The sequence below is a fragment of the Rhinopithecus roxellana genome, chromosome 5 (genome assembly GCF_007565055.1).
Source record: "Rhinopithecus roxellana isolate Shanxi Qingling chromosome 5, ASM756505v1, whole genome shotgun sequence".
Classification (NCBI taxonomy): Eukaryota; Metazoa; Chordata; class Mammalia; order Primates; family Cercopithecidae; genus Rhinopithecus; species Rhinopithecus roxellana.
Window position 1 is genome coordinate 162381416 of NC_044553.1, and position 27572 is coordinate 162408987.

Below are 27572 nucleotides of genomic sequence, written 5' to 3' on the forward strand. Positions count from 1 at the left end.
TCAGAGGCGAAACGACGCTGACGTGACTGACGAATCAACCAATCCAAAGTCTCAATCTTTCTGAGAGGGGCGGAGCGCATCCGGGCCAGCCCTCGCCGCCGATTCGTGAATGGCCGCAGGGTGGCAGGGGCGGTGCCCTTACGCGGATTGGAGAGGGCAGCGATGGGGCGGAGTTCGAGCTCCGATTAGTCCGCGTTCCGTGGCGGGCTTGGCGATTGGACGCCGGTGCTGTCAGCCGCGCGTGGACCGGGGCGGGGCGGGCGGTGCCCTGGGCTGGGCTAGGGGCTGGGTGCGGGGCCGCGGGCCGAGAGACTGAGGCGGCGTCATGTCCTCCGAGGTGTCCGCGCGCCGCGACGCCAAGAAGCTGGTGCGCTCCCCTAGCGGCCTGCGCATGGTGCCCGAGCACCGCGCCTTCGGAAGCCCGTTCGGCCTGGAGGAGCCGCAGTGGGTCCCGGACAAGGAGGTGGGTGGCCGTCGCCCTGGCCCGCGCCTCCGACCCGCCCCGCCGCCCCGGCCCGGCCTCGCGGGCTTCTGGGCTCCTGCGGCGCCCCCTCCGCCTCCGGGCGACCCCTTCCCCAGCCGGCCCCCGCCCCACTCTCCCCCAGGTTGGCCGCGTCCCCGGGCCGCCGCCTCAGGCTCCTGCGCCCGCGGGGAGGGCGGGAGGCGCGCGGGGTCCAGGTGCGGGGGTCCCGGGAGGGCAGGAGGCCCTGCACCTGCCCAGGGCGGGCGCCGGGAGGCGGGGTGCGGGGCGCGGGGCGCGGGCTGGCTCCGGGGGTGGGTGCGGCCCTGCCCGAGGCCGGTTCGTGCTGGGCTGGCTCGTGTGGACGGCGTCCGGAGAGCCGGGGCTCGCTCCCGAGAAAGTGGAAGGCGGCGCGTGTTCCTCGCAGGCTCGGCGGGGAGGGGGCGTGCTGTCCGCCGAAGCGCTGGAGCCGGCGGCCCCGCAGGGGTCCCGCCCGGGAATCGGGGGAGGCGTCGGTGCCTTGGGCGGGTGGCGGGTTCCGAAGCCATCTCCTGCTCAGAAGCCGGGCCGGGAGGAGGGCCAGGACCCACTCTGCTGGCCAGGCTGCCCCCACTTCCCCTTCGTCTACACCACCCTCCACCTCGGAAGCGAGATCGCAGTCGCCCACTGGACAGTTTGAAGGAGACTGCAGATCTGCACCCGTTTCCCTTAGGCCCAGACACGGCGGGAGTTGCCCAGGCCACTCCTGCAGCAATTGGGGCGGGGGGTGGGGTTCCTGAGCCAGGCCGTGCCCTGGGCCTCCCGCGGGGTTCCCTGTGAGCTGATCGGAGGTGTCTTTGCCTCACACCGGACCGTTGGCCAGCTAGGAAGGCCCTGAGTGCATTTAATCCCACTAGCTGTGCGTTAACAGGTGTGTCCAGTTTCTGTTCTGTGGATTTTACCACGATAAAAAAAAATTGGGGGAGAAAGATAATTTTTGTAATATGACTTTCATGCTTAACACCTGTTACAGATTCGTTTAATTCCCTCAGTGAGAGAACTAAGCAGACGTTGGAACTAGGTTCAAGAAGTCAAAGTAGCACTAATTGCGTTCATTGAAGCTTGGTCGGAGGCCTGGTGGGGGCGGTGGGCGGCCACAGAGCCTCGGGGACAGGACGGAATTCGAGTGACTCGGGAAGTGTCTCAGCATCTACAGTGTATGCGAGCGTGTCCTGGAGAGTTGAGACCAGTGCTGCTCACCTCTCCCCAGTATCGCCACCCTAAGGAGTCTTTTTAGACACTTTCCCCCTAATCATCTGCCTATGACATCTTTTTTGAATTTTACTTTTAAATTGACAAGTGAAAATTGTATGTATTTATGGCGTAATGAACTCTTAATAGCACAGAAATACTCCACATCTGTCTGAACCATATGGAGCACGTGAGAAAGTGTGGCCGAGACGAGGCAGAAGTTTCCAGCAAAGCACAATTTCTTTCTCCCTACTGTACACATGCACTGATCTTACAGTTCTGTTTTTTAGTTAACCACTGTGTTCCCCTCCTTCATTCTCTCTTCCAGAGCCCTTTTGGTATCAGCATTTTGGTTTAGCATTTTCCCCTACCTTTCTTTGTGACCTCTGCTGAGACACTGTGGAAGTCCCGCGGTGACTTCCCACCGAGTGGAGTTGAAACACTTGAGTCAAGGTGGTACCCCTCGTGGAAGAGAAGATTCCTTCCCACGTTGACGTGGTGGCAGGATGCCTCTCCAGAGCCCCCCGCCATGTTTGGATGATGAATTGGGATCTGAGCAGCTGAAGAAGGTCCTAGCATTGGGCGGGCTTGGGGGACAGAGAAACCATTCTAGTGAAGATGGACTTTGTCTTTGAGTTTTGTGTTGTGAATTCTATTGGAGCGTGGTCTTACAGGCCAGAAGTGACCGAAGACAGTGTTCTGGAGGAACTTAGAACGGGGCAGTGAGGGCTGGAAGATTTGGAATGAAGTCCAGCTTTAGTTGCAATAGCTCGAGGGGACACGTACTGTAACAGTCACCTGGCAGGTATGTGGTGGTGCTGAAGGGGACACTGAGCCACGCTGTGCTGGCTGCGTGCTTGGGGCTGCTGAGGTTGATTGTCGGGAGGTGACTCAAATGTGCAGATAACCCGTTGTGGGAAATAGGTTTACTTGTGGTGGTTCATCATGGGGAGAGGAGAATTTGGTAGAACTTGGCAGGTGGGTCCCATTGTCTTTGGCTTGGTGGCCGTGTGCCGATTGGCATCATCGTCATATCTGTAAACGCGTTGATCTGTTTTCATTCTGGCTCTGTCCTTAGCCAGGGGAGTCTGAGTCCAGCCCATTGCACAGCTCCGGAATACCAGGTGCCTGACCTGGGCCGGTTTATCAGTTTGGGCCCATGAGGGTTATCCCTTTAAAATGCTGCAAACCCCCTGGGGAATGTGTGTCTTTCTCAGAGAGGTGGCCTGCAGCTCTCAGATTCTCAAGGAACTCTGATGCAGAACCAGTTGAGAATCGATTCTCCAGTCTGTGCCTCCTCAAGAACCTGTGGGGCAGGGGAGGCAGAGGCGGTGTGTAAAGCTTCGTGCGACACCAGTTTGGATAGAGGTGCTTTGGGGGTGTGAAGGAAGCCTCAGATGATCTCTGGGGCTTGTCTGACTCTGCCATCAAATATCCGACACTGACGCAAGGCAGTGGGCTTGGGGGTGGGTGGTCTGGGCGTGCAGCCATCTGGGCTTGTCATAAGCAGCTAAGATCCTGAGTTTTATCCTTAAAATCGTGGCCGCTGTGCACTCCTCCCACCTCCCATCCGTGGCGCTGGCAAAAGCAAGGCCCGCAGCTCCATGCTGGCGGGTTGACACCTTGATGGATACTCTAGATTCAGAACCAGGGAGGAGAGAGCACGTGCGTGTCTGATCACGAGCCTGGACTCGGATGAGGAGAGATCTGAAGTGAGGACTGTTGCTAGAGGCATCTGGGACTGTGCAGCAGGGAGAACAGGGGACCCTGAGTTCTGTGAGGGTCTCACAGGCCAGGCCGGACAGGGCTTTTCTTTTGCAGGAAGGAGTAGTCAAGGCTAGAAAGAATCAAGCTGGGGAGGTGGGATGGGCCAGTGGAGGCTCCGGGCCTCCAGCAGGTCAGAGAGCTGAGGCCGGAATATAAAAATGAGGTGGGCGTGATGGTGTGTGCCTATAATTCCAGCTACGTGGGAAGCTGAAGCAGGAGAATCACTTGAACCCAGGAAGCAGAGGTTGCAGTAAGCTGAGATCGTGCCACTGCACTCCAGCCTGGGTGACCAAGCGAGACTCTGTCTCAAAAAAAATAAATAAATAAAAATAAAAATACAAAAAGTAGTCTGGTGTGGTGGTGTGTGCCTGTATCTCAGCTACTCGGGAGACTGAGGCAGGAGAATCACTTGAACCGGGAAGAGGCGGTTGCAGTGAGCCAAGATAGTGCCACTGCACTTCAGCCTGGGCGACAGAGCAAGACTCTGTCTCAAAAAAAAAAAAAAAAGTCCAGATAAGGGAATTGTGTTCCAGTTGATCATGAGGGGAATTTCTGGCTAGTGTTTTCTGGGGCAGAGAAAGGGAATTTGGAGGACCTTGTTGTAGGTAAACAAGGGGACATGGGGACATCTGTGATCTCCTCTGGCTCGTATGGGGAGGGTGCTTCTCGGCGGAAGGCTTTCCCAGCACACTGCAGGGTGGGGGGTTTCACAGTTGTTTTCCAGGATCTCAGCGCTTGGGTAAGGCTCACCCTTGTGAGGTGCCAGGGGCTGCCAGAGCCTCCTCAGGTGTTTGGGAACCAGCAGCCTCGTGAGATACTGCCAGGGACACCGGCGAGCTTCTCAAGGGTCCCTGTGGCTGGCTAAGATCTTTTTCTTGTTTGAGACAGGGTGTTGCTGTGTTACCCAGGCTGGAGAGCTTTTACTGATGTTAGGTAAAACTGAGACTTCGAAGCCATGAAAAAGGATTCCCGGGCATCCTGTGGGAGGCCAGGCCGCCTTTAGCGTAGCCCTCCCAGGATGCCATCACCGTGTCTGCACCTGTCACCATCTTCAAACTATCTGACAGCTTAAAATTGTAGAAAACTGATAGTAATGCACATGTTTCTAGTCCCTGAGATGCAAGTAGATTCTGTCCCTCAGAGGTGAAGTGGACATCCTGTCTCCCCCCACCGCAGGGTCCCTGTGAGAGGAGCCAGTTTACAACTCCTGTCTTCCTTCCTCATGGCCTGTATCCATGTCTGCTCTTTGGATCCTCCTTGGAACTGGGTTTTTTATCTTATTGGTTCTCTCATTAACTAATGAGTTAAATCTTTGACATGGGTTCCTTTTCTGTTTGTAGGAGTTATGCTCTACCATTTAAACATGATTGTCTTTCACTAAAGGTGCATTGATACATGTATTTAAATTGTTTTTTGATTGATGAGTTCTTGGGGGGCTGAGAATTATTTGACTGTGGGAGCCCCACCAGCCAGTGGGTGACACTTCTCACTGTAGTGTGGGAGCTCAGTGCGTGGTGGGGCCTGACTGTCCTTTGTCACCCCAGCCTCAAAGGGAGGGCAGGCATATGTCCTGAAATTTGGTTCTTTTTATGGTAACTTTTTTTGAACATCCATTTAAACTCCCTAAACTATACTTACAGATGATACTGACATTGAGGGTGGAGGCGCGTTTGGTTTCTTGTGTGCTGTCAAACCCCACTCTTTGCAGGTGGGCCGGGTGCCGGTTCTGAGGAGCTGCCCTGTGACCTTCGAGGGACTGTTGCTGTTGCATTAGAGTGGGAGAGCAGGTCTCGAGCTGCAGCTCTCTAAGGAGCTCTGTGCTGGTGTCTGCTCCCACCGCGGAGGAACGATGGGTTTCATGATTTTTCTTTTTTGTTTTGTTTGAGACAGAGTCTCACTGTCGCCCAGGCTGGAGTGCAATGGTGCGATCTCGGCTCACTTCAACCATCGCCTCCCGGATTCAAGCGATTCTCCTGCCTCAGCCTACCGAGTAGCTGGGACCATAGGCACCCGCCACCACGCCCAGCTAAGTTTTAGGTTTTATTTTGTAGAGACGGGGTCGTGCTATGTTGCTCAGGCTGGTCTGAAACTCCTGAGCTCAAGCAGTCCTCCCACCTCGGCCTCCCGAAGTGCTGAGATTACAGGTGTGGCCACCACGCCCGGCCTGGTTTCTTCTTTCGTTGCTTGCGGCCATCTTGCTTACCCACTGGGAAGCTTAGTTTATGGTATCTGCCTTGACCACCTCCGAGCATGTCATGTGGCAGGGTGGGTGTGAGTCAGTTGTTGGTTTACTGGACTAGCAAGGAGTGGACGAGCGCCGAGGGCTCTGACTCCTGTAGGTAGCCAGGGGAAGTGTGTTCCGAAATTTCACTGGGAGCCGTCTACATGCACCTGCTCTGGTCCTCACTCCCTCTTAGCCCCACTTCCCTTGAGACAGCTCCTGCTGTGTCCATTCAGCTACCCACCCAGCCTGTGCTGGGCCCTGCAAGGTGGCCGTGGAGGCCTCCTTTGGAAGTGAGTGCCCGCCCCAGAGAGCCCTGGGCGGAGGCTGCCTCTGTGATGCCACTGCACAGGGCACAGAGGGCTCCTGGAGAGCACTTGGGCCCCGCCGTCCATCCCGAGGGGCAGTGTCTGTCCTTAGCGGGCTTATCTGGTTGGCTTGGGCAAGAGGGTCGGGCAGCAGATGGGTGTTTTTAGGGTCACTGCCCGAGCTGACCCTGCCTCACTCTCCCTCTTCGTCTCTGTGTGTTTGTCACAGCCTGCACCTCTGGCCTCGTGGCCCTCACTAAACACCTTTATTATTTATTTATTCATTTTCCTCACTAAACATCTTGAGGCCTGCTTTATTGGGTTGTTCTTGGAGGTTTTGGTTTCCCCAGCGAATGTGCTGGTTTGAAAGTCTGCCCCAGCCCACCCTGGTGGTGACACATGTGTACCTGGGATGTGACACAGACTGAGAGGCTGGCATTCCAGACACCGCCGGCCACCTACGGTGGAAACGGATGAATCACACTTGGTTTCTGGGCTTTGGTGTATTCTCCCTAGCTCCTAAAATAGCTGTTTCACTGAACATCAGAGCTGCTGGGTCCAATTAAAGGAGGCGCTGCTGGCAGCCTGGTCTGGTGCCCGGCTTGCTGTGCCTGGGCTTCCTTTGCGGAGCGTGCTTGTGACGGGGTGGGCATTTGGCAGTAGTTTTACCTTATGTCTTCATCCATTGCTCTATTTCATATTCAATTGCTCTAGTGATAATTTTTAAAATTTCTTTCACTAATATAATCAGTAGGAAATTACCTTATTTAAAAATCTATACATCTAAGCTCATTGGTTATTTAGAGTAATAAACTTCTGGATCACTTATATTTTTAAGGGAGCACATCCTAGGTGTGGTCTGTCTCTTTTTTTTTTTTTTTTTTGAGACAGAGTCTCACTCTGCTTCCCAGGCTGGAGTGCAGTGATATGAACATGGCTCACTGCAGCCTCGACCTCCTGGGCTCAAACCATCCTCCCAGCTCTGCCTCCCAAGTAGCTGGGACTACAGGTGTGCACCACCACGCCTGGCTCATTTAAAAAAAAAAAAAGTTCCTAGAGACAGGGTCTTGCTGTGTTGCCCAGGCTAGTCTTAAACTCCTGGGCTCAAGCGATCCTCCTGCCTCAGACTCCCAAAGTGCTGGGATTACAGGCGTGAGCCACTGCTCCAGCAGTGTGGTCTTATATTTAGAAATTGGCCTTTGAACTTGCCCAAACACAGACGACACAGTAAATGTGAAAAGCAGTCCTCTGTCAGCACCCTCTGCTGAGAATATTGAGAGGACACCCCCTCCTGTTGGGCACTGTGAGCCAGGGTCACCACGGAGAGACCATCAACAGTTATTCTCACTGGAACCTGGTGATAACGTGGCTTTGTGTTTGCTTAAGCTCAGAGTTAAAACCCCCGTGAAGCTTTCTCTAGCAGATTCTAGTGGATTCTGTGGCTAGTGGATGTCTGGGGTCAGGGAAGGGACCACCACACAGAGGCAGGGACTGTGCCACTGCACAGCGGGCAGAGCGTTCTGAAACCAACAGGCCCATTCCAGGGCAATGGCAGGGCTGGGCTGCAGCGCAGTCAAGGCGGGGAACAGTCAGACTATGCCCACAGCCTGTGGGCAGGGAGCCCCTGGCAGAGCTGCAAGCTGGACTTTGTAGATGCTTCCAGAAGGCTGGGGCGGGCCAGACCTGGTTTCTAAGTCCAGGAAGCAGCTTAAAAGCAAAGGGAAACAGAAAAAGGCTGGTCGTGGAATCTCCTAAAGCTCAGGACCTGCCTGAGTTGGGGCGGTGGCGACATGGAACTCGGCAGGGATGAGGCCCTCGTGTGGGTCACGAGGGGCCAGTCCTTGCTGCAGAATGGCGTCTGAAGGACCCTTGATGTGCGCCACAACCAGGACCTCTGTCCTCCCCCAGTGAGGCTCCCACACATGTGGCTGTGGACCCCAGAGGACTCCTTCCAGAAGCATCTGCAGAGTCCCAGGACCACCAGACTCTGTTTGGCCAACTAAGCACAGTGGGCACTTGGCACCCGATGTGGACTGTCTCTGAGCCCCTGTGGAGGGGCTGCAGGCTTCTGCTGCTGCGTGTGTGGGTCCCGCAGGCTGGAGGGAGGCCCTGCCTTTGCAGAGCGCAGGGTGGCGGGGACACGGTGAGGGTGGCGGCTGTGACGGCACCACATCGGAGCAACTCCTCCGCACCAACATCTTTTGGGGCTCAGAGAAGGGGCTGGACTTCCCAGAGGAGGGGTGCGGGGCAGGGGAGAGTCCCCATGCCTGTGAGGGAGAGAATCAGGGCAGGGTGGTGGAGGATCCATGGCTGGGCCCCCAGACCCCAAGGAGGCTGTGCAGCCATGTCAGAGGTGCTGGAGGATTGGGCGGCCACCAGGTCCCCACCGCGGCTCAGACCCAGGGGCCTGTGTTTCAGAAGGTGCTCGGCCCTGGTGACCCCACAGGCCTTGCCTGCCTTGTTGTGGAATCGGCCGCAGCAGTGTTTGCTGGCCTGGAGTTGGGGCTGGAACAGTGCCATGCGTGTGGCAACAGCTTTCCTACCGAGGGGCCGAGCCCTGTCAGCTGCTTGTCGGTGCCAGCACAGCCCGTCTGTCCTTGGTGGAGCTCTGAGGCGGCTCTCACGTCAGATCAGACGTTTGAACTCGTGTGTGGCTTGGTAGTGCTGCGGCCGCCTCCAGCCTGCCTGCTTTTTGAGACTTCAGGCCCTCAGTTTATGCTCGCCAGGTAATTCCTGGTCTCGTTTGGGGGCTCCCTCCTTCCCCCGGAAGGGAAAAGGGGACTTTTCATGGAGCGAAGGTCTTCTCTTACATCTCTTTTGAGTATTATTGTGCTTTTTTTTTTTTTTTTTGAGGCGGAGTCTCGCTCTGTCCCCGAGGCTGGAGTGCGGTGGCGCAATCTCGGCTCACTGCAAGCTCCGCCTCCCGGGTTCACGCCATTCTCCTGCCTCAGCCTCCGGAGTAGCTGGGACTACAGGCGCCGCCACCTCGCCCGGCTAGTTTTTTGTATTTTTTTTTTTTTTTTTTTTTGAGACGGAGTCTGGCTCTGTTGCCCAGGCTGGAGTGCAGTGGCGCAATCTCGGCTCACTGCAAGCTCCATCTCCCGGGTTCCCGCCATTCTCCTGCCTCAGCCTCCCGAGTAGCTGGGACTACAGGCGCCCGCCACCACGCCCGGCTAGTTTTTTTTGTATTTTTAGTAGAGACGGGGTTTCACCGTGTTAGCCAGGATGGTCTCGATCTCCTGACCTCGTGATCCGCCCGTCTCGGCCTCCCAAAGTGCTGGGATTACAGGCTTGAGCCACCGCGCCCAGCCTAGTTTTTTGTATTTTTTAGTAGAGACGGGGTTTCACCGTGTTAGCCAGGATGGTCTCGATCTCCTGACCTCGTGATCCGCCCGTCTCGGCCTCCCAAAGTGCTGGGATTACAGGCTTGAGCCACCGCGCCCGGCATATTATTGTGCTTTGAACGTGGATGAGTCTTGGTCAGTATTCATCCGAGTCCTTAATCATCAGAAGCAAAAAGACCCTCCATCTCTCCCAAGAGGACCCCTTTGAGTCACACCATTCGGTCGCTGCTTCATTTAACCCGCACCTGTTTCTGGTTCACCACCCGCCACCTAGGCCTCTGACAGCGAGGACCGAAGTGGGGTGCGCCTGTCACACCGGGCGGCCTGACGGCGAGGACCGGAGTGGGGTGCGCCTGTCACACCGGGCGGCCTGACGGCGAGGACCGGAGTGGGGTGCGCCTGTCACACCGGGCGGCCTGACGGCGAGGACCGGAGTGGGGTGCGCCTGTCACACTGGGCGGCCTGACGGCGAGGACCGGAGTGGGGTGCGCCTGTCACACAAGGCGGCGGCCTCGCTGGGACCTTCTTGTTTCATCCTCACCAAGGGCCCCAGAGCATGAGGGTCTTGTTCTCATGAAGCTGAGGGAGGTGAGGCGTCCTGGGTCCCGCAGCCCCCATGTGCTGCTGAAGTGCCTGTTGGGGAGTGGGTGGGCAGCACCGAGGCCCAGCTTTGAAAAAGGCTGTACCGGCTCACTAAATCCGCGGACCACCATTTTCATGGCAAAAGTGTCCTTTACTCTGTTAAAAGAATGCACGGTGGCACAGATTTCCTTCAGAGCCAGGTCTGGAATGTCTTCCCCTTGGATTGGAGTCCTTGCTGTTAGAGCGGGGGAGCCGGCGGTGATGGCGGCATCCTCACGCTGTGTCAGGGCCCCCCTGCCATCTGGAGTGAGCAGCAGGCAGCCAGGCCAGGACGGAGCCTTCCCAGCTGAGGTTTGGGAGTTCCGTACCTTTGGTGCTGAGGGTGAGCGTGTTCACGGTGACGTCGTCCCGTGGTCATGAGGAGGTTCGAGCTAGGAACTCCCTGCAAGTGGTAAATGCATCTGGCTTGCTGTTCTAAGTGGAGGCGGCAGGCACAGCTGGGACCTGGGCCCCTCAGAAGCAGGCTCTGTGGTGGTCGTGCACGAGCAGGCACCTCACTGGGCCGCGCTCCATCTGGGGCTGCTGCAAGAAGCTGGGCTGTGACCAGTCCTGAGGTCTCTGCAGCCCTCATGGAAGCTTGGAGGCCTGGCTGGTTCTTCTAAGGAGTTGGCCGGGTGGCCATGGCTGCCCACAGTGGGGCGTGGCCTCGGGCCTGTGGCCTCTTCAGTGAGGGCCTCCTGGCAGGGGCTCAGAGCGCAGCGTCAGTTGGGGGCTTCAGCATAGACCACCACATGTGTGTCTCTGGGTGCTTGGTAAACGTACCCTGCGCTTTGGTGACAATTTTTTTGTCTAGTCAAGTGAAGCAGTGGAAATTCAAGGAGCATCTTAAATCTGTTTTATTTCTAAGTGATTGATTTCAATTCCACCTTCACCCTTAGACCAACCAAGCATCTGAGGTGCGCAGGCTGCAGAGTGGGCTTCTTTGCCATCTGGCATCTTCCAGATGCTCTCCTGTGTTGAGGCGTCAAACTTAACCTGTTCCCCACATATGAAAGGCTCTGGCCACCCCACGGCCCATAGGCTTCCCTGCCAGGCTGGAGCTGGGCCCCAAGTCCCTTCTGCCCCAACAGGGGTTATATGCTCCATAGGCCCAGGCGGTGCGCGTTTGTTTGAAACAATTCATAAAGAAGGCGTCTTCTCCACTAGCCTTGGCCACGCCCTGCCGGTGTGCACCAGGCACCATACTCACAGCTGGGCCGGGCCGCCGCGCCTCCTCTCTCTCCCTCCTGGGCACAGCCGCTCTTGGTGTGATTGCCACAGCTTCGTGAAGAGAATATACTTCTTTATTTTCTTGTGGCCACAGTGACCTAACAATGCCCAGCAGATGGCCACAGGGTCTGCGGTCCCCTGGATTTCAGTGGCACCCGGCCATCACTCTGGGACTCTGGGTGTTAAACATGAAATGAGGCCCCCTGAACAGCCCTTAGACAATTTTTTTTTTTCCTGGAACAGGCTCTCATTCTGTAACCCAGGCTGGAGTTCAGTGGCGTGATTACAGCTCACTGCAACCTCTGCCTCCTGGGCTCAAGTGATCCTCCCACCTCAGCCTCCCAAGTGGCTGGGACTGCAGGTGTGCACCACCACACCAGCTAATTTTGTTTTTTTCTTTTGGTAGTGATGGGGTCTCACCATGTTGCCCAGGCTGGTCACCTGGGCTCAGGTGATCCGCCCACCTCATCCTCTGAAGGTGCTGGGATTAGACATGAGCCACTGCGCCAAGCCCGTTAGATAATTTCAAGGGTAATTCTGAGGCTCTAGTGAGGCAGCTGAAGAAACTTCAGAGGTGATTCCAACTCAGCAGAAACAGCCCCGCCCTCAGGATGGTTACCTTCTGGCTGCTGTGGTGAGGCAGAGGAGGACGTCTTCCCAGAGGGCATCCCCAGTGCCAGGACAGCACCACCTTGCCATGGGGCTTCAGGCCTGCTGTGACCCCTTGGGGAAAGTGAGCCCCATGGCCACCTGCCCAGTTCCCAGGTCTCGTGTGGTCAGAATTCCTGGTGGGCCCTGAGCCCAGTCACCTTCCTGTTTCTGTCTGCGTTTGTACATTCTGTGTGCATAGAACTGTCTTTGCCAAGAAAGTCCAGCCTCGTGAGCCCTGGCTTGTGCGTCTCGGACTTCTCTGCGCCTGGATCCTCCAGTTGAGGAAGCATCTTCAGGGCGTCCCCAGGTCTGACGTGCGTCCCTGGGACACACACCAGCCTGTGTGTGCTTCAGCTGCTTCCAGGGGTTCCTTCACAGGCGGGGGTCAGGGCACGCACGCCAGGACTCCAAGTAAAGAACCAGAATAATAAGCTTTATGTCTCAGATACTGGACTTTTGCCGGCTCGGCGCGCAGCCCCGGAATCAGCAGGTCCCCATGCCCGCCTCATTTGTGAAGTGGGTGCTAGCACAGCCTTCCCTAGTTTAGGGGTTTAGGTTGGCTCCTGCTGTGGATTTCCTCGTCTCTTCATGGCGTTGCTCTTCGGTTCCAGTAACAGGACCAGGGCCAAAAAGGTGTTGCTAAGGTGAACTGCTGTTGGGTCCAGTATGGAGGGACCTGAAATGCCGGGATGCACACTCTGCTGCGAGACAGTCAAACCCCAAGCCCACCTCAGGCCCAGACCCCATGGGTACGCTGGGTGCATCTCCTGTAGGCCTCGGAGCAACCTGCACCCCACTGCATCGGCTCTGGAGCCTGGGCACAGGCGACCAGTCCACCGTCCTGCGTCACAAGCCTGCCTGCCTCAGGCCACTTGGGTGCGGGGGGAGGTAGCAGGGCCCAGCTTTCTCAGCAGCCCGGGGTCCTGCCCCAGCGATGTGGTGAGTGACCAAGCTGGGTTTTAACGCTTTGTCGTCTCTTTCCTAGTGTCGGAGATGTATGCAGTGTGACGCCAAGTTTGACTTCCTCACCAGAAAGGTGAGCTGAGGCTGCTGAGTGCGGGTGATGGGAAGAGGGGGGGGCCCCAACAGGACAGCTGCCCCTTCTGGCGGGGACGGATGTCATCTTGTGGCTCGTTTTCTGTTTGTTTGTTTTCTGAGGCGGAGTTTTGCTCTTGTCGCCCAGGCTGGAGTGCAGTGAGTGGCTCCATCTTGGCTCACTGCAACCTCTGCCTCTTGGGTTCAAGGGATTCTCCTGCCTCAGCCTCCTGAGTAGTTGGGATTACAGGCACCCACCACCACGCCGGGCTAAATTTTGTATTTTTAGTAGAGATGGGGTTTCACCATGTTGGCCAGGCTGGTCTAGAACTCCTGACCTCAGATGATCCTCCCACCTCAGCCTCCCAAAGTGCTGGGATTACAGGTGTGAGCCACCGCACACAGCCATTATGGCTCGTTTTGAGTGTCAGCCATGCCCTGTTTCCGTGGAAAGTGACTGGGCTGATTCTGCTGGATGCCATGGGGTGGGGATGCAGCTTGCCAGGCCTGTGCACCTACCTCTTACCCTGCCCTGTCCTGCTTTGCCCTCGCGAAGTGTCTTGCCCCTAATGTGTGCCCAGCTCATGCCCCGAGGCCCGAGGGCGTCCTAAGCAGTGGGACTTGCATAGTTGAAAGAAAGAGCTGAAAAACAGCCATTTTGATCCACGATTTTGAAAAAAGGGCCTCATTTCCCAGGTGAGGCGAAGCCCTGCTGTGTGGTGGGGAGCCCAGGGGCTGGCGTCAGGAGGTGCGCGTGTGCAGCGGCCAGCACGGGGGCCTCGCATTTAGGCGCGGCCCGGGCAGTGCCAGGCCAGCAGGGTCCGCACCCGAGGCCGCTTGTCCCCTGCCCCTCCTCACTGCCAATCCTCCCGCATCTGCCCAGCACCACTGTCGCCGCTGCGGGAAGTGCTTCTGCGACAGGTGCTGCAGCCAGAAGGTGCCGCTGCGGCGCATGTGCTTTGTGGACCCGGTGCGGCAGTGCGCGGAGTGCGCCCTGGTGTCCCTCAAGGAGGCGGAGTTCTACGACAAGCAGCTCAAAGTGCTGCTGAGCGGTAAGGACGGGTCCTGCAGTCGTGCGCGCCGCCAGCCGGCTCCTCGTGTCTGGCGATGCTGTGGGCTGTGCACAGGGCGCTCTGCTTCTCTTGGACGTTCTCTCGCCTTCCCTCCCTTCCCTGTTTTCTTCTGAATTCGTTTAGAAGCAGTTACAGAGCCTTCCCTTCTCTTCAGAGACGGAATGTCACCTAAAATGTTGGTGCTGACTCCGCTGGGCACGTCCATCAGGTGGGAGGGGAGGCCCTGGGCCCAGGCAGCACCTTCCCCCAGGTGGAACCGGGCGCCGGCGCTCGGGCCTTGGCGACCACCGTGGCTCCTCGATGAGGGTCCATAGACCTTTGCCCGGTAGCACCTGCAGACTCGGTTTTGAGCCATCTCTGGGGACCTGGTGTGGGAGAAGGGCGTTCTCCGGGGGCTTGTGTTGTGCCTTCCTGGAATTTCTGAGCAGCGCCTTCTCCCCACTGCCCGCCCACCTCTGGCCACTGCCGTCCCAGCCTCCTGTCCCCAGCTTGCCCGCCATGGGGTCTGGGACCACCTGCCTTCCTGCCCACAGCTCCGTTCTGTGTGAAACGGGCATGGTCTCTGGCTGGACAGTGGGCTTTGTTGTGCTTCCTTTCTGCTGTCTTGGTCCTGCCAGCTCTTAGGACCCGCGAGCAGAGGGGTTTATTGTTCTTTGATCTGGATCGTGGTGATGGATTCCCTGCATCCTTTGAAGGATGTAAAAAAATTTCTAGGAGCTTTGTAAGCAAGCAGAACCTGTTTAGAGCAGCACCTTTTCGTTTACCTCTTAAACCCTTGATCCATGACTGCCTTTTTGCTCAGCTGAAGGCTCCTTAGAACAAAGCTGTGGTTTGTTTCTTGACATTTTCACCTGTCCTCTGTGCATGCGTCTCCTACTGGTACTCGTGGGAAGGGTTAGGTGGAAAAGAAGCAGGCCCTGTTCTCACGTTTGCTTTTGTGTTCCCAAGGAGCCACCTTCCTCGTCACATTTGGAAACTCAGAGAAACCCGAAACTATGATTTGTCGTCTTTCCAATAACCAGAGGTAAGAGCCAGATCCTGCTTGGCACGGGGTAGCATTGTCACAGACTGGGAGCCTCGGTGGCACTGAGCCTGAGAGTGACCCGATTTGGACACTTTTATTTGATGTAGATACTTGTTTCTGGATGGAGACAGCCACTATGAAATCGAAATTGTGCACATTTCCACCGTGCAGCTCCTCACAGAAGGCTTCCCTCCTGGAGGTAAATGCCAGCACGTCCTTTCCTAAGCCAGGAGGGTTTGGTGCCATGCATGGGTGACAAGAGGAGCGTCCACTTTTGGGATCGGGCAGCCACCCTGAGGAACGGGGTCTGCTGGGTCTCCAGGATAGCCTGCCTTTCCTCTTTGGGGGCGTGTATTTACTCAGTGGCTTTAGAACTCGCCAGGTGAGTGGAGACTTAAACCGTAAGACAACAAAGGGAAATTCGCCTCAGCATGTTGTAATGATTTCCTCTGCTCTAAGTGCTGTAATGTATCATTCCGTTTATTGTTGGACTCAAACCAAGGCTAAAGCCCCAAATGCGATAACTGAGATCCCCAGAAAGGTCTGAGTGGTGGCTCATCGGGAGCCAGCACTTCAGCCCTCCTCCTGCAGGCGTCTGTGCAGACCAAACGCCTGGTGCGTTTCCTGGTGAGCTTCGGCCCAGCCTGGGCCTCTCCACTAAACTCCGCTGACGGGGAGCTCGCATCCTGTTATCTGCAAACTGTGCTGACAGATGCGCGTGCCGTAACCCATGTCGCTTTCCTTCCGTTCTCTCACCGGCTCTTGGGTGCTCCTTCTCGCCACTGCCTGCCCACCTTCTTGCCATAGAAAAAGACATTCACGCTTACACCAGCCTCCTGGGGAGCCAGCCTGCCTCTGAAGGTCAGCCTCTTCCTCCTCGCCGGGGCTCCCTGCATGCAGCGGGCCCGTTCCTCCCCTCGCCACCTGGCTTCTGTCCACGGGGTGGTCTGTGCCAAGGTTCTTTGTGAAACCTGAATTCACTTCTTTTGGTTGACTTAAGAGAGATGTTGGGTCTGGTACGTGGGTTTATAAAGCATAAGTGAAGATACCGCAGCAGATGTACTTTCTCAGTTCTGTCTGGCGGGGAGGGTTACCCAGCAGTTGACAGCTCTCTGTCAGTACCTGCCAGCCCTGAACTGGCTGAGGCCAGGGGACATGGGTGCTCACGGGGGCTCACCTGCCCTCGGGAGCCTCTCCCAACTTTGCCCTTCCCACTGAGGCCTGGCGCTCCCCAGCTCAATGTGGCCTCCTGGGACCCCTAACTCTCCTGGCACTTCTGTCAGCCTCCTGAATGATGAGGTGAGATGCCCAGGCCAGTGTTTTGCCACCTCTGTCGTGAGCTCAGGGACGTGTTTGGAGCCGGGATGGTGTCAAGCTGGTTGCCTTGAGCAGACTGCACGGTATAGACGCCCAGGTGCAAAGGGTAGGGTCTGGAGAAGCGGGGGTCACCCCAAGCACCCCTCTCTGCCTGCCTCCTCCTGGGGAGCCTGAGGCTCAGATGAAGGCCAGTGCTTAGGGGCATCCAGTACTCCTGAGGCTGGGGGAATAGAGCCTCCAGGACTGCTCTCCTGGGCAGACCCTCCCCAGGGCTTCTAGCACTGTGTCCCCTTTGTGGTGGCTTGTGGGGGTGCAGTGAGCCCTACTCTGTGCAGTCTCAGTAGAGCCCTTCAGACCCCAGCACCGTCTTCCAGTGGGGGCGGGGACAGTAGTAACAGTCTCCTGACCTGAAGGCAGCCAAGGGGCCGCCTGCCAGCCTGGGCCCTGTAGGGCAGGCCACACACTCATTCTTTCACGGCCAGATAGTAAACCTTTGCCAGCCACATGTGCTATGGTAAGGTGGAGGCAGCTGCAGAAGACAGGGTGACAGATGGCCATGGCTATGGTCCAGTGGTGCTTTATCAAGCAAACGCAGGCGGTGGACAGAGCCATGATCACCCTGCTCTAGAGCCCAGGCAGGACGTTACACTGATAATAGGCAAGGTTCCCCAGTGTTGGGGCTGGGTGGGTGTGCCCTAACCATAGAACCAGGCTTATGAAAATGTGGTTCCAGAGGCCCGGCATGGTGGGGGCCTGTAACCCCAGCACTTTGGGAGGCTGAGGCGGGCGGATCACCTGAGGTCAGGAGTTCGAGACCATCCTGGCCAACATGGTGAAACCCTCTCTCTACTAAAAACATAAAAATTAGCCAGGCATGGTGGCAGGCGCCTGTAGTCTTAGCTACTTGGGAGGCTGAGGCAGGAGAATCGCTTGAACCCAGGAGGCAGAGATTGCAGTGAGCCAAGATCCCACCACTGCACTCCAGCCTGGGTGACAGAGACTCCAAAAAAAAAAAAAAAAAGATAAAAAGCCAGGCACGGTGGTGCACGCCTATAATCCTAGCACTTTGGGAGGCCGAGCTGGGCACCTGAGATCGGGAGTTCAAGACCAGCCTGACCAACACGGAGAAACCCTCTCTCTCCTAAAACTACAAAAAATAAAAAATAAAAAAAAAAGCTGGGCGTGGTGGCACACGCCTGTAGTCCCAGCTACTCAGGAGGCTGAGGCAGGAGAATTGCTTGAAGCCGGGAGGCGGAGGGTGCAGTGAGCCAAGATCCTGCCACTGCACTCCAGCCTGGGGGCAACAAGAACAAAAACTGTGTCGCGGGGGCGGGGGAGGGGAGAAAGGAAAAGTGTGGTTCTGGGGCCTCCGGCGCCTCCAGCTGCAGCCTTGACGCCCACTCCACCAACCAGCAGAAGAGCCGGCCCTGGGTGCTGATGATAGGGGGATGTGTGTCTGATGGAGGGGTCTCCCGAGACGGTCAGCGATTGCTCACGATGGGGCTTCCCTCCCAAGTCATTAAGCTCACGGGAGGCTGCATCCCATGGGTCTCTTTCAACACCAGCCCTGCCTGAAGAGTCGCTCTCTTGAGCGAGCGGTTCATTGTTGGAGCAAGTGCTGGAATTGAGTCATTGTCACTGGATCAGCTGGTCACTGCCCAAAGACGGGGAGCCTGGGTCCCAGAGACCAGTCCCCAACATGGGTGCTAGGTCTGGGGAGATGGCCCGTGACCAGGCTGGGGTGGCATTTCCCTGGCACTGGGCCTTTGTACTGACACTCCCCTCTGTGCTGGCCCTGCTTCTCAGAGGCTGAGGCCTCCGACTCCTGGGTGTGAGGCCAGCTGTGACCCTGACCATCTGCTTGGCCTGTTGGTGGCCAGGGCACTCTCGAGGTGGCCCCCACTTTTCCCCCAGCCCTGGGTGCAGGTGGGCACCTCTGCAGGAGCCAGTCTTGTCTGGGGGTTCTCTGAAGGCAGGAACCCCCACAGGCCAGGGCACAGCAGCACCTCAATTAGCGGAGAAGGAGGCCTCTCGTGGTGATGCGGCTCTGGTGGTTTGTCCCCAGCCCTGGGGCACCCGGCTGAGTGTCTTCGACCCTCTCCCACCTACCCTGTGAGCTTGGGGGTCTCCCTTCAGAGGCCTGAGATGGTGTTCCCTGGGTGCTCCTGAGCACCACTCCTCACCGCCAGGCTACTCTTGGGAGCAGCACAAGGTTAGGAAGGTGTCCTGGCCACCACCACCTTGGGGCTGGTGGCCACCTGGGCACTCAGGGTCTCCTTTGGGCCGTCTTACCTCGTCTTCCTCCTCCAGGAGGCAACGCACGGGCCACAGGCATGTTCCTGCAGTATACAGTGCCGGAGACGGAGGGTGTGACCCAGCTGAAGCTGACAGCGGTGGAGGACGCGAATGTGGGCAGGAGGCAGGCGGTGGCGTGGCTAGTGGCCATGCACAAGGTACCTGAGCCCAGGCCAGGGAGGCTGGGCCCTTTGGCTTAGAGCAAAAGCTTGCCTCTCCCAGAGGAAGCTGTGTCCTGCCATTTGACCCCCATCCCCACAATCTGTTCCCCCTCGGCTGGGGTGCCCACGCCATCTCCCCTCAAATGCACACAGGCTTGGCTCCACCAGGCACAGGACCAAGCAGGTCTCACTGTGTTGATCTTGTCTGATCTGCAGGCTGCAAAGCTCCTCTACGAATCTCGGGACCAGTAACTCTGCGTGGGTCTGAGCTTGGAGTACATGTGGTCACCAGGACTGAGTCGCTTGGAACAGCAGAGCCTGCTCCTTGCACGCCACAGGGATTAATCCTGCTTGTGCTGGGAAATGCAACTCATGTATTTGGAGAAACAGAAGTGTTCACTTATCTAGTGCAATATGTTCACAGTTTATTAATGCTTTAAACAGCTTCATGTTTTAGAATTTGTGTATTGTCAATACTTAATTGGGGATGGGAGAGACTGAGCTACACTACTGCTGAACTATTTTTAGTATAATATATACTGTTTTTATGAGTTCCCAGGTTTACTAGAAGGTTCTGGCCCATCGATACTCATTTCATGTAACTCTTCCACAGAACCAGTTTGGGTAGGAGGAACTCAGGCTTCTGATCTGCAGTAGAGCCTGCTCGCCTCTAATAGCCAGTTTACAGCACTTGCCTTAGCCTGTTTCACAGACTGTCCACTTACCTTATCACTAATTCTGGGCTTTTGGGCTGTGAGCGATCCTTTGATACTTCACTAAGGGGAACGTGGGGCCTTTGTGTTTTGTACTTTTCACTCACGATTTCACTTTATTAAGATGACTGTACAGCAATTTGTATATAAAGCTTATGATTAAAACCTATTTTGAACATATGGACAAGGCCTCGCCTTCCTGTGTCCAGATCACCTGAACCCTCGTGCCGCAGCACAGTCTGGCTCCAGAAACAAGACTCACAGCCGCCGGGGTGAGACGGGTTTATTGTGCACATTTACACAGCGTCAGCAGCGTCGGGTGGCAGTGGCCACACTCCTGTGGCCGGGCTGCTCTACAATGGCATTCAGTTTTCTTCACCACACTATGTACAGTCAATGTTCCAAGGTGATGGGCTACAGTGCTGCATCAGTGACTCTATACACACATTTATACATAAATTACACACAAGACTCATACATGAAAAATAGAGCCTAAGGGCCTGTATTTTAATGAGAAAAAAAAATTCCAACATAGTTCGGGTAGCTTTGAATGGTCTAGTCAAAAAATACTTTTGGTATATAAAAAGCCTGTACGTACAGTTCACACCTCAGTGAAGCGCCCTCCTCGCCTTGAGGCTGGGCCTGGGACAAAGGTGGTGTCCTCACAGCCAGCCCAGGCAGGGAGATCAGCAGACGGGCTGGCCCCTGACCCCATCTCCTCTGCCCCAGCTGCTGCCCCTCTGGGGCGGCCCCTCCTGATGCCAGGCATCTGCCATCCTTCAGACACCAAACAGTCCCATCTACCTGGCCCTGGTCTGCCCTCACACCAGTCCACCCCCAGCCCCAACCCTGATTACCCTCTGCTGCCACGGCCTCCAGCACCTGACTCCATTCAGAGAACTGAATTTGAGCTTGCAGGGGTGAGAACCACACTGAGCAGCATGAGAGGCTGTGAGATCACAGGAGAAGAGTATACGCTGAGGCTCTTCCGATTGTCACTTGATTTTAGGGGTCCTGGTGCCCGTGGCGTGGCAGTCCAGCCACAGTGCTGGGCCTGCACAATTAGCCTTGAGGTGAACTGGAACGGGAAGCAGAACCCCCAAGGCGGCCAGGCAGAGTGGCTGCTGGGAAGCATCCACATCGGGCAGCAACACTGGACACGTTTCCATACAGAGGCTCCTTTGGTGATGAAGGGAGGAAGAAGGATCGTGTGTGGGGAGTGTGAGAAAGGATGAGTGTCCGGTTCGGTGACAGGAGGCAGGGCTGTCGCAGGGGAGCAGGCCTCACAGCCACGGACAGTGTTCACGGCTGGAGGGGGTGATGGCCTCAGGGCCAAGTCAGTCAGAGCTTCTGTCTTCACTGGCAACCAACCAGGGGTTATGGGACCTTCTTAATGGCAAGAGGGGTGGGTATTTTGAAAGCGGGTATTTATTTGGATTTATAGTAATTGGCAAAATTCAGTCCTTGGAGGTGAAAGTACCTCTCCCAGTTACGGGCAAACTGGAGAAAGGGCCTCACCTGGAAACTGTAGGCTTCACATTGTGGACGCTGTCTGCTAAAGTGAGCACCATTAAGACCATTTTCCAGCTTCAGCTTTCCTGGGAAAACGGCACAATAATCTCTTCAGCGGCTCCTGGTAGCTGGCAAGACCACGCGGTGCTCCAAAAGGAAGTTCAGGCGAGCGTTCGCTGTCGGGGTTTGATCCGTGGATACAGCTGGGAAGCAACGGAGCCGCGTCAGGACAGGAAGCCACACATACAGAGTAGGGCCAGCCAGACCCGACCCCTGCTCCTCACCTCAGCCACCCTGAACAGCCGTGCAGCACCCTTCTCCCTCAAGCCTACGCTCAGCTGCACCTCTCTATGCTGAGACCCACCCAGCCCCCTTTCAAATGTGCCCCGTACCCCCAGAATATCCTATTTCTCTCACAGCACTTCATGCTACCTAAAGACTTGTGACTGCCTGTGGCTCTCAAGGTCATAAGCTCCCCTGGGCAAGGGTCTCTGCCTGGCTCCCTGCTGTGTTTGCCTGGCCAGGAACCTTGGCTCAACAGGGAGCCCCTGGCAGCTCTGCAGGGCACATAGAGAGAGCAGAGGCAGCTCCCTCTGCCAGAGGACTGATGGAATCACAAGTCCAATACAGAGCCAGCAGCCTGCACATTCCCACCTCTCTCCTCCGTTGGAGAAATTTCTAGGCTGCAGAGATTTCTAGATTGGGGAAAGTGTGGGTGGGGTGAGCTGGGCCGCTTGTTGAAGTTCATCCTGAACCGAGCTCATTGAGCTGCCCCTCACTGGGGCACTCGGCCTCCACATGGGCCTCCATGGTGTGAGCATGGCCAGGGGAACCTCCTGGGGCCCTGCCTGAGCCTCATGCCAGCACTGCCAAGTAGGCACCTCCCCCTATACACAGGGGGCTGCTGAGGCTCAGAAAAAGTGAAGCCTTCCTCCCCAGCCCCACAGCATGATAGGACCGCATGCTGTACAGGGACAAGGACAGCTAGTTTCCCAATAAGTAACCTGAGTGCTCACCCCCAGCAGGTTTTTGGGCACATAGCCCTCCCGGTCTCCAAGGCGAGCCCACCACCACTCAGTCTCGCTTTCGTCCTTGCGCCTCAGGATGGTGAGGGCGTCCCCTTCATGGAAGGACAGCTCATCACTGTTCTGGGCCTCGTAGTCCCACAGAGCATACACCACACCTTTGTTCATCACACCCAGCTTTTCCTGCACCCCTGGAACCAGAGAGCAATGGTCAGGCCTCAGCAGAGGGTGGCCTGCAGAGAGGGACCCTGGTCAAGGAATAGGACCCGGTCATGCTGCTGCCGAGGCTGCTCTCAGCAGGCCCCACAGAGGCCAGCGTGGGAGATGAGAGACTATTGGAGGGAGACTAGTGCTCCCACCTGATACCTCCTGACACCTCCCCTGCCCGGCCCAGCTGCTGCTGCTGTTGCTCCTGCTGCCGGCCCTAAGTCCTGCAGGACGGACAGGACAAACGAGCTCCTGAGTCCCAGGGCAAAGGTGTGCTGCTCCTAAGGTGACACTTAGCAATCAGAGCGAGAACAGATTTCTAAAGTCACTAACTAGAGCAGCTGTGACTGCGCTTGGATGGCAATGAACAAACTACACACAACTGAGCCCTGACCGAACAGCTACTTGTGGGTCCCTGACAAAGGGCCTTCTGCGGGGACACTGCTTCCGAGGCCCAGTTGTGGTGACCGTGGGGCGCTTCCCCTCCCTCTGGTGGTGCCACTGTGACTGCAGCCTCCTCCTCACACTGGCTGGACTCACCTGGAGGCTGCTGTGCCTCCCCAGCCCTACCACACAGCCTGAGAATTTGTTGCTTGGCTCTGTTGCGGGAGCTTGGGCCAAGGAGGGCATCACCTGGCTATTTTCATGGATAATTTCAACCCTAGGGTCCAGTATAGGGCACACAGTATGTTCTCAAGTAATGTGTGGAATAAGTGACTCGGGACTGTTTAATACTCAGAACAGAGAAGATGTTCCAGCTCTTGGAAAATGTGGCCCTGGCTAAAGCAGCGTAATTAGGACATGAGCCTCATTCATCAGATGTTTCCGGGGAATGGCCAGGACTCCAGGCCACCCCAGGAATGGAGCTGGCCCTGCTTCCGGAAGCAAGGGTGCAAAACATCTATGCAGAGCACAGCCAAGTCATTCTGTTTTCTTGGGAATCTGGCACAGAATCTTTAACAACATGGACTTTCAAACATGTTTTCAGGAATGAAAACAAGGGGCAGTGTGACCTTCACTCGACTGAGACATCCTGGCTGCCCCTGAAGAAGGTGGAACAGCTTGAGAATGCTGTGCTGCCGGGCATGGTGGCTCACACCTGTGATCCCAGCACTTTAGAAGGCTGAAAGTGGGCAGATCGCTTGAGCCCAGGAGTTTGAGACCACCCTGGGCAACATGGCGAAAAACTGTCTCTACAAAAAATAAAAAAGTACAAAAAACTAGCTGGTTGTGGTGGGACAAGGCCGTAGTTCCCAGCTACTTGGGAGGCTAAGGTGGGAGGATCAATGGAGCCTGGAAGGTCGAGGCTGCAGTGAGCCATGATCGCAACACTGCACTCCAGCCTGGGTGACAGAGTGAGGCCTTGTCTCCTGTCTTAAAAAAACAGACAGCTGTGCTGAAGCTTCTCTGGCACCTGCCGACTATTGCCATGGCAGCACCATGGCAGACAGCACCACTGTGGCCCAGGCCTCCCCTGCATACCGTATAGAAACTGGGAGCACTGGATGTAGCCTTCCTCCATCTCCTCACACTTGTCTGCAGCAGTTTCAATGTCACTTATGGTTGAGGCAAAAATGGCGGCACCACTCTCCACCAGCTGTTTGCAGAGGTGAACGCTGTTACAAGAGGCAGCGCAGTGCAGCGGCGTCCTGGAATAGAGCACAGGAGAAGGTGCAGGCCTGGCACTGCCTGTCCTGTAGGTCACGGCCCTCAGAGATCTCCCTTGAAGGAATCTCATGGAAGGCGTTCGCCTTTGTGCCATCAAGTCTCTGTGTTGTTTCTTTAAAGGCATGATTTCCATGAGCCAGTTGTTTCAGACCATACATACATTTTGAAAAGAGGGCACAGGGAATGGGTTAAGAAATGGCCAATCCACAGATGTTCACGCCACACTGCATGGTGATGTGAATGTACATAATACACTGAAACACACATTTAAAAATAGCTAAGATGTGAAATTTTATGTTATGTGTATTTTACCACGATTCAAATACAACACAATGACAGCTGTCTACAAGTTCAAAATAACCCCCACAGGAGACCAATGTGTCTCGCCCAGCAGCAGAGCTCCCGAAGGCAAACGGAAATGAACAATGCAACAACCTACATGCCTGACCCGGGGGATGCCAAGGCTGCTTTTCACATGGAGCATAGAGTGTGGAGAGTTCACATGGAACACATGAAAACGGCAAGATGGGATGATTCACAGAATGCTTAGATTGCAATGTTAATGATGGGCACAGAAGGAGCATAACCACAGCCATGTTTTCAACAAAATCATCAAGAGAAAAGGCTGGAAAGACAGGCAAGGAAACCCTGGCACCAGCTATCTTTTAAGGATGAAATGATGGGTGTTCTTGCTCTAATTCTCTTCCGTGCTTCCTGTTTGTCTAGAACATGCATTTTTTCCTTATGTAAAGTAGGGAAAGTAAATCTCTCCACCCCACACCCCCACAGGGCCTCACCATCCATCACTATCAGCAGCATTCACGTTGACGCCAAAGTCCAACAGGAACTTCACGATGTGATGGTGGCCAGCGCAGACGGCGTTGTGTAGTGGGGTGATCCCTTCATCGTTGGGCTTGCTGGGATCTTCCACCTAGGACACATGGCCTGTGAGTGCCCGCCCCCTCGCCCCCAGCAGCGTGCACTGGTCCCCAGCTGCAGCTCACCTCGTAGATGATCCTCTGCACCAGATCGAACTCTCCTTCCAGAGATGCGTCTAGAAGCAGTGCCAGGGGGTTAAACCGGACTCTCAGCCCGTGCCCTGTCCGCTCCGAGTTGGGCTTCTTCAAGTTGGTCCTCTTGCTCTGTTGGGAAGGAAGCAAGCTTTCCAGTTAGAGCTAGTCCACTAAAGTCTAAGAACCCACGCCTGCTGTGAAGGAGTGGTGAGAGCTAAAGCCCAAAGACAGTGGCTCTGCGAAGCATCCCTGGTGTGGCAGCAGGAACAGCATCCAGGTGACCACCTCAAATAAGGGGCAGGGCCACTCTATGCTCACTCTAAGGGAGAGCACTGCTCTGGGGCCTGAGTCCGTGGCTCACTCACAGAGGGACACGGCTGTGTTTGGCTTCTGGCCACTCCTCGGAAGACCCTGTGGGAGGGAGGGTGGCGTGTGACCGCCAAGTAGCTGAGGGGAGCCAGCAGCTCGTTCCTGCCCACGTGCGATAGGGTTCTTCCTGCTACAGCACCAGATCCTAGCGGAGAGAACCCCACCGCGGGTTCCCTGAGATGGCGCCTGGCTCCCTCTCTGCTCCATCAACACTGACCTCCCACCCAGGGCCTTTGTCTAGATGCTTCTTCCCTCGTCTCTCTACAGGACCTTCAGGTGCCAGCGACAGCTCCCCTTCCTCAGGAAAGCCTCTGGAGCTCCCTGACCAGCTGTCTGGAGCTCCCTGGCCACATGCACAGTGTGGCCAAGCTCCATTTGTCATGCCTTTTCATGCCCCATTTGTCTGTGTGACTGTCTGTCCTCCCCACAAGACCTAACTCAGGGACATCCCTGGTTCTCACTGCTCCCAGCACAGCCTGACCAAGGGAAGGACCCCAGAGGTCCTAGCTGCATGAATGACCAGGAAGGCCAGGCTTTGGTCTAGCAATGACACCCACCGTGGAGGTGGCAGGAGGGTGGCTGGCAGGGGGAAGAGGTGCTAGAGGGACCTGCTCTTCACCCGGAGATGGGGCCTCGACCACAGGACTTGGGATCTGCTCCGTGGAGGGGACCGTGGCCACATTGTTGTTACTGTCCTCCGCCGGCTCGGCAGTTTGGTGGGTGGTTTGCGGACAGATGAGCTCCTCTGGTTCGGGGGAAGGTAACTCATTATCATTGGCATCTGACGACGGGGCAAGCTCGGCGGGGAGTGGGGCTGTAGGCTGGGCAGGGGGGGGCTCTTCCAGGTTTCCATTGGCATTGGTGTTTCCATTGTCCACATCGGCCAAGGTGCCCATGAAGTCCTGGGAGGGGCTGGGCTGGTAGAAAGGGGCGCCCTCCATGCCGCCGGCCAGGGTGTTGAAGCGCTGGTACAGCAGCTTCTGGATGTTGGGCCCGCCTGGGCCCTCGGGCTCTGTGATGGAGCTGCGTTTCTTCAGGGGCCGGGGCGCGTTGGCCAGCTTCCTGCGGAGGGCCTCCAGGTCCGCGTCACTCTGGTAGCGCAGTGGCGAATGCACGATGGGCGTGAGCTTGGTGGGGCTGAGGGGCCGTGGCAGGCTCTCCACGGCGCTGCCATCTGTGGGGGCGGCGGGGCCGTCCTGCGCGGGCTCTTTCTCGGCACTTTCTGAAGGTGGCTGAGGCTGTGGTGTGCCCGTGGACAGAGACCCGTGAAGAAACGGCAGCGGCGATGGAGATGTTGAACCCGAAGGTAAAACAGGCTTACCATACACTGCGGGAGATACAAAGGGCAGAGGCAATTTCCACCTGCGCACTGCAGAGATCTAGTCATACACACCTATGATTACACCAGAGACAGGCTCCTGCAAAGAGACACATATACATCTGCTGCTGTTCTTCAATTCTCATTTCAAATCTCTGAGGAAACCTCCTCCTCCTCCTAGAGCCTGCACTGACTCCTTCGGAAAGGTGCAGTGCTTCTCTTATGTGTCGGTTTTTCTATTTGGGTTTCCAGAACTGGAGCTGTTTCAGGAGAAAAAAATAGGTTGCTAACCCAACTTTCCCTGCCACAGACAAGCCTGCCTGTTTTCTGGCCAAGGAAAAAGACAAAAACCACTAAACATGCATCTGATTCTCGGACTAACTCAGATGACGGAGAAACACGCGCCTCCTCAGAGCAGGAAGGTTTTACCTGGAGGTCCAGGAGCTCTTGAGAATCTAAGCCTTTCCCACCATGGCCATAACCCTCCCCACAAGGGAACACTGCACCACCACCTGGGAGGTCCCTGTGCAGGGAGTGACCAGACACGTCCAGGAATCCCTCAACTATGAGTCTAGAAGCTGCAGCCAATGCCCAGGAATGTCTAAGGAGGCCCTAACCTAGAACTGACCTGCGGCTTCCTCCCATGAGAGCCTCTGTGGTAGGTGTGGAACTAAGCTACCTTCTCTCAGCTGCCTTCTTAGAACATCCGAGCTCCATAACCCAAACCAAGGCTTTCCTCTCCTCTGGGCTATGGGGGAGGCTCCTAAGCAGCAGATGCCCTCCTTAAATTGCCCATGCCCAGGGGCTGGGTTCAGCCACTGCCAGGAGGGCCAGTGGTCAAGGCCACCCTCTGCTCACTGGACAGCTCCTGGCACAAGTTGCCATGAAACAGAAGGAAAAGAGGAAATTCTCAACATCTCACTCTTTCTGGAGCTGGATTTCCTAAGTAGCACAGGGAGGTGGCTGCTCTGACAGGAAGTCAGAGAACTGTGAGCCATCTGCAAAACGGC

The 27572-nt window shown here is 56.3% G+C and overlaps 2 protein-coding genes across 3 annotated transcripts in view; one reads left to right on the top strand and one right to left on the bottom strand.

Moving 5' to 3' along the window:
• The first annotated feature begins 213 nt into the window (after positions 1 to 213).
• Positions 214 to 19634, top strand: ZFYVE21 (zinc finger FYVE-type containing 21). Of its 2 annotated transcripts, XM_030929866.1 has the most exons (8): positions 214 to 463; positions 12818 to 12868; positions 13751 to 13919; positions 14889 to 14964; positions 15072 to 15163; positions 15772 to 15825; positions 18592 to 18734; positions 18954 to 19634. In XM_030929866.1, exons 1-8 carry the CDS (start codon positions 326 to 328, stop codon positions 18987 to 18989), a joined length of 759 nt encoding a protein of 252 aa, XP_030785726.1. In that variant the 5' UTR covers positions 214 to 325; the 3' UTR covers positions 18990 to 19634. The 2 variants fall into 2 exon arrangements, with proteins under 2 accessions (XP_030785726.1, XP_030785727.1); XM_030929867.1 differs by lacking the exon at positions 15772 to 15825.
• Positions 19635 to 19716: 82 nt separating this feature from the next.
• PPP1R13B (protein phosphatase 1 regulatory subunit 13B) overlaps positions 19717 to 27572 on the bottom strand; it is a 125004-nt gene continuing 117148 nt past the window's right edge. Inside the window, exons 12-17 of the mRNA XM_030929865.1 lie at positions 25802 to 26571; positions 24867 to 25004; positions 24660 to 24793; positions 23677 to 23843; positions 21979 to 22178; positions 19717 to 21165 (exon numbers count right to left, since the gene is read on the bottom strand). Of these exons, the coding sequence (XP_030785725.1) occupies positions 21124 to 21165; positions 21979 to 22178; positions 23677 to 23843; positions 24660 to 24793; positions 24867 to 25004; positions 25802 to 26571 (1451 nt within the window). The 3' untranslated portion in view covers positions 19717 to 21123. The remainder of the gene's footprint in view (positions 21166 to 21978; positions 22179 to 23676; positions 23844 to 24659; positions 24794 to 24866; positions 25005 to 25801; positions 26572 to 27572) is intronic.

Bases quoted from the DNA above. Each gene is read 5' to 3' on its own strand.
- ZFYVE21 (XM_030929866.1), top strand. From the start codon at position 326: ATGTCCTCCGAGGTGTCCGCGCGCCGCGACGCCAAGAAGCTGGTGCGC. The intron at 14,965-15,071 runs GTAAGAGCCAGA...TATTTGATGTAG, and splicing joins CGTCTTTCCAATAACCAGAG to ATACTTGTTTCTGGATGGAG. The intron at 18,735-18,953 runs GTACCTGAGCCC...TCTGATCTGCAG, and splicing joins GGCTAGTGGCCATGCACAAG to GCTGCAAAGCTCCTCTACGA.